Below are 6,159 nucleotides of genomic sequence, written 5' to 3'. Positions count from 1 at the left end.
AGTTACTCTTATTTTTAAAATAATTAAAGAAATATATATATTTACTTAAACACAATTTAAACTCATAAAATATGTCATTCTCACTTTATTTATTGATAATATATTTTCAACAAACTATCATCCACTCTTGTTTCTTTCTTTGCTTAAACTCTTGTATTCCTCATCTCAGATTCAATACATTATTATTAATTTCAAGATTTTTTTTTAAAAATAACTTAATATGGTTCTGAAAGCTAGCAGGTGGAATGTATTTATATCAATATTAAAATGTATACAATTATATCAAATATTACATATACAAAAAATTAATATTTATGTTATAACGAGACCATATCCTCAAAATGTATATTGAAAATTAAAAAAAAAAGTAATTGGAAAGAGTAATATTATATGGAAAGGCCCTATATATTTAGAGAAGGAAAAGACAATTTAAAAAATATGCAAATATTTTTAATTATCTTTATTGTTTTTTTAAAAGTGTTACTTATGTGGTTTAAACTTTCATTGCAATTGCTAAGGTAATTATATTAAGAAAAAGTTGAGAAAATAATAATTTGAGATTGCTACTGTTTAATAGAATGTATAATATTAAGATGTGGCACTTAAATATATTTTGAAAGATAACACCATGTATCCTATAAAAAAATACACACATAATATATATAATATACAATATGTGATATAAAATATAGGAGAGAATGAGAGAGTGAATTCAATTCCTGACACTTTTCAACTTTGAAACCTATATTAAGCCACAATATATAGTAAATTAATAATGGTCGGTCTAATTAAATTCAAATATTGTCACATAGAAGTAGTAAAAGATTATGATAAATATAAACCATTTTTCTTATTCTTATATAAGTGCAAATTAATTTATTTAGCATAGTAGGATTTTAGCGCCACGCATGGTTGTTTAATTATTATATTATTTATTTTGTAATATAATTGAAATTTATTAAGAGGGTCATTTTGTACTTCCTGAGCTGACAAGAAAGTAACTTAGTTTCAGTTTAATTACCGATCGATGATTATTGGAATTTCTTTTCTTAACGTTATAAGCAAAATGTATATGCAATTCGTTTCATAATTCAATTGTACAAGTTTACATATATATTACTTTATATATATTTATATATGTATACATATGATGATAAGGTACATTGTCTGTTTTTGTTTGAAGTGCAAGTAAACAAAGAATATTATCTGAGAAGAAAATTTGTGGTCTTTGATAAAACTTATTTATCAAACTTGTTATTATTATATATTAGAATACAACAACGACTTTTGTACGTACGAGTTTGTGACTACTTCTCTTTTTATAACTATATACAATTTCTTTCCCCACTGTACTCTTCTAAATATCCTTCCAATTTTATTTTATTTTTTTCAAAAAAATTCTTCATAAATTTCTTAACTTCTCAAATTAAAACTTGTTAAGTATGTACAGCCCACAATAGTAGAAGATGTACATACATATATTTCAATAATGCTAGCTATCTTATATCCTAATATTTAACCAACTATACATATAAAAAACGACAAGAGTATAAAACATATATCAATTATATATATTGGTGAATGTAGTAAAATACATTGGTAGTAATAACTATTGACAAATCTTCCATATATATATTTTCTATATAAAAAGTGTGTAGATAAGATATATTTTTTTATTTTAACGGTTTATTTTGTTAACTTTAACGGAATATTCTAAATATTTAATTGAATATACCTTTAAAAATACTAAAAAAGATATTTATTAATTATATTAATATAAATTCAAATATTATAAAATGTCATTATTATAATAATATTTAATATAAGACTACGTATATAATAATTATATTAATATAAATTCAAATTGAAATTCAAATGTTATAAAATATTATTATTATTATAATAATAATTAATACTAGACTAGATATTTAATACTTATATTAATATATTACAAAATATCATTATAATAATAATATATAATACATAATCTTAAATTTTATTAAAAAAATTATCATTTATGTTTAAAAAGGTTATCATATTATATATATATTTAAAAAAATTATAATCAATATTTTTTAAAATTCCGTATTTTAAAATTACCAACTTATTATTTAATTAATCAATTTATTAACTAAAACAGATATTCTGTAGCTACAAACCAAGGTTTTGTAACTACATACTAGAAAACTAGAAAAGAACTAAAGTGCATAAAATAAAAACACACAAGGTTTTTATACGTGGTATCAACAATCCTTGCAGATTGCTACTAGTCCACGGGGCTACACCCAGAGATAAGATTCATTAGTAAGATCTAAAAAATACAAAGTTTTTGACTTATGCGCATAAATAGACTCCCTCTTATTATATGCCGCAAGCTTGATGTATTCCACCTTGACAAATGAACCTTGCTGAACCTTCAAGAATATAAACTCCCTTCAATTTGCTTGAAGTGTGCTTGCTTTCTCTCGAAGCAAGACGTGAACCACCTTCTCCCGAAGGTTTGCACTTTGTTCTCCTCCTTTGTAGAACTGTTTGAAGACTCAAAACAATTACAAGGACACTGAAAAACAGAGATAGAGTCAAACTCACTCACCTCTACAAAACAAATAATCTCTTTTACAATAAGAATGAAATACAAAAAAAGGTGACTAAAACCTAGCAGCCAATATAAGTATTTATAGTCATTATACTCATATTGGGCAGCTAATACCGACCTAAGCCCACAAGGAAACTTTCCTAAAAGAATTCTTCAATTTGACAGGATTTCCTGATTATGAAGCTACAAAAAATACCTTATTACAACACCACACAATATATAAAGCTACACTATTTCTATATAATTATATTTTGTTGGTGCTTTATAAATTAATGTACTTCTATATTAATTTACAGTTATTTTTTCCCTTTTAAAAGAGTATATATTCACAGGAAATTTTTCGGGTAGTACTAACTAGTGAATAAAAACACAATTTATATAAAAGATATATAATATAGTAAAAATAAAAAAGTAATCAATGTTAAGAGTTTAATTTTTAATTATATTTATAAGAGAATGAGAATTCTAAACATCCCTACCTCTCTTGATCTACAAAATAATTAAAGGGGTAATTTATTAATTCTTTTTCATTTTCAAACTTTAATTTGTCGGAAGAGAAAGAAAAATGAAAAAGTAAAAAAATATATATTTTAGAGAAAATATAGTAAATAAAATAATTGATAATTCGAAATCATTTTTATATATTGCAATATGATTTTTGAATTCAAATTAGTGTCTCTTGAATCTTGAAAGAAGGCAAACTAAACCATAATAGTTTTTTTTAAGCAAAACAAGAATAAATTTAAATAAAAAAACGCGTAAATATGTACAATATAATTAATGTTACGTACATTTGCTAAATACTTAATTTCTCCCATACTCTTTAATATCAGCTTTGGCAGACATGCATTGGTTATATAAAACAACTACAAAGGGTTGGTATTCAATTCAAATATTTCTTATATTATAATTTCTCTCTCTCTCTATATATATATAGAGAATAATGCATATAAATCAAAGAATGAAATATATATACATAAATACTATGCACACACATTCACACATATATATATATATTTATATAAATGAAAAGTCAAATTTGCATGCACAATATTATTATAATGATGAGTTTATTAATACACAAAGTAGTGATATACTACAATTATTATTACTTCTACCTAGCTAATTAAACGGCAAAACATTTGCATGCCACACCCTCAAGAGCTCAAAACATGATCAGAAAGTCAGAAAGTGATATACTAACTATAATTAAACTTATATATTTATATATATATATAGTAAAAAAATAAAAATAAAAAGTTGTAAATAAAAAAAGGGGATAGAGTGCATGATTAAGAAGAAGAAACTCCCACACCAAGAAAATCTATGAAAGGAATCCCTTCTTTGGCTTCCATACTATGATGGTGATGATGATGATCTTGGTTTTGCCCTGCTTTCAATATAGCACTTTCCCTCATTTTGGCAAGCTTTCTTTGTTGAACATTAATATTACTAAGACCACTACTATAGTTGTCATTGTTATTATTATTAGCTAATAACAATAACTTATTCTGACCATGATGATTATCTGATCTCAGCTGATGATTTTGATCAAAGGGACTCGGAAGAACTCTCTTGCAGCTTAGAGGAACTGGGCCTGATGATGATCCGTACCATGAAGCTGAAGAAGTACTCATTGGCCTATAATAGTTATAACTATTGGAGCAAGACTTAAAGAAATCTTTTGATGATGATGATGATGGTGGTGGCGGCTTGATTATTCTTGTTGAATTAGCAAAGTTCCAAGAAGATGATAAAGGTAATGATGGAGATGAGTACTCATGATGATCCAATATCAAAATTGAAGTTGATGGAGGTGATGACCTACTTAATTTGCTATTATTGTAATTTCCTAAGCTGAAATAGTAACCATTTAGATCTCGAACATCGATATCTTGTTTATGATTCCTGGAAATATTATTATTAGCTGAGAAAGAGACCTCGGACGATTCGAGATTGTTGAAAAGATGATGAAGATAATGGTTGCGGTGATCATCATCTGATTGGAAGGTTCTTTTGCCACAAACCTTGGATTGTTCCCTTTGTTTCCTTGCCATTATAACATGCCAATGATTTTTGACAGCATTGTCAGTTCTTCCAGGGAATAACCTAGCTATTAGGGCCCATTTGTTGCCATGGATTCGATGAGCTGCTAATAGCCTTTCCTCTTCTTCTTCTGTAAATGGTCTTCGATTAATTCTCGGGTCTAGTTGATTAAACCACCTCAATCTACAGCTCTTCCCTATATATAGAATATATACAATAACGAGTTTAATTAATATATATTTTATGATCATAACAAAAATAATTGTGGGTTAACTTTGGCTAATCAAAACATGCTTTATAAATTTCTTAATTATCGGGGATATATGGATACTTTTAAATGCCTTGCTACATAATTATATTATTTTTCTATCAAAATAAATGAAATAAAGCATGCACCAAAAACAAGAAATATACTATACATATATACATACAGAAAAGTATTGTTTATTATTATTATTTTCATGGAGTATTACTTTTTTAATGAAGATTGTTGAAAAAATAGGGAAAAAAACAAATAGTAGTAGTGTCAAACAAAGCTAAAGTTTAAGGATAGTAAGATCAATTCTTAATTTCTTAGAATCAAGTATATATATATATATATATACAATTTTTGCTTTAATTGTGTGTTATGTAAATGAAAATAGTAAATATATATTATTAATTATAGAAAGATACTGCAGATGTGATCAATATTTAACCTAGCTTGTCCAAATAGCTAGATGATAAACTTTTTTTATATATATATATATATATACGTAATCAATCCGAAAAAAAACATACATATTATATAAGAAGATGCAGATGCAGATGAAATTATATATATATATATAGTAAGTAGTACCTGATCTTCCTTGGAGTTTTTCAGCAATAGAATTCCAATTCTGGGCACCATACTGCTCCACAAGCTGGCGGAGCTTCTCGTCCTCGGCGGGGCGCCAGTGGCCGCGCGGGCAAGTCTTGGCGTCGTCTGCTGCTGCACCACTCGATGACCCTGCTGCCTCTGCCTGCCCGCTTGAATCTTCCATCGATCCCCAATAATATATATTTAGATGATGATCAAACAATTATTAGCTATCTAGCTATATATGAAATGGATTAGAGCAAAGTAGAACATATATATAAGATAACACCAAACGGAATAAGAAAAAGAGAGAAAGAGAGAGAGAGAGAGGAGTTGGTTTGGGATTGTGGATGGGCAGTCACTATTGTTGGTTTTACACGACACAAAATGTTTTTAGCTATAACCCTCCCTCTTATATATATAAATATATAGATATATAGATATAACTGTACGTAGTGCCAAATTAAATTGTGACTGACTACTTTTTCTTGTTTTACCTTAAATAAATTCTATACCCTTCCTTTTTTCCCAACTGTTTTCTCTCTCTAACTCTCTCTTTCATAAACATAAACAGATATATTCAAGCTATAGTTAGTTTTGTATAAAGCAATTTTGATAGATAGCTTATGGTACTGCTCTTGAAGTGACTTATCTCCTAGTTCTAGAAAAGAGTTGG

The 6,159-nt window shown here is 26.9% G+C and overlaps 1 protein-coding gene across 1 annotated transcript; it reads right to left on the bottom strand.

Annotated features, from left to right (window-relative positions):
• Positions 1-3,644: 3,644 nt before the first annotated feature.
• LOC133803855 (transcription factor MYB63-like) lies at positions 3,645-5,842 on the bottom strand. The gene is made up of 2 exons (XM_062241995.1): positions 5,484-5,842; positions 3,645-4,838 (listed from the first exon to the last, which is right to left on the bottom strand). The coding sequence occupies exons 1-2, from the start codon at positions 5,665-5,667 to the stop codon at positions 3,889-3,891; spliced, it is 1,134 nt and encodes a 377-aa protein (XP_062097979.1). The 5' UTR covers positions 5,668-5,842; the 3' UTR covers positions 3,645-3,888.
• Positions 5,843-6,159: the final 317 nt, after the last annotated feature.

The sequence above is a fragment of the Humulus lupulus genome, chromosome X (genome assembly GCF_963169125.1).
Source record: "Humulus lupulus chromosome X, drHumLupu1.1, whole genome shotgun sequence".
Lineage (NCBI taxonomy): Eukaryota > Viridiplantae > Streptophyta > Magnoliopsida > Rosales > Cannabaceae > Humulus > Humulus lupulus.
This window is presented reverse-complemented; position numbering and strand designations above follow the sequence as displayed.

Bases quoted from the DNA above. Each gene is read 5' to 3' on its own strand.
- LOC133803855 (XM_062241995.1), bottom strand. From the start codon at position 5,667: ATGGAAGATTCAAGCGGGCAGGCAGAGGCAGCAGGGTCATCGAGTGGT. The intron at 4,839-5,483 runs GTACTACTTACT...TTCTATATATAG, and splicing joins AAAACTCCAAGGAAGATCAG to GGAAGAGCTGTAGATTGAGG.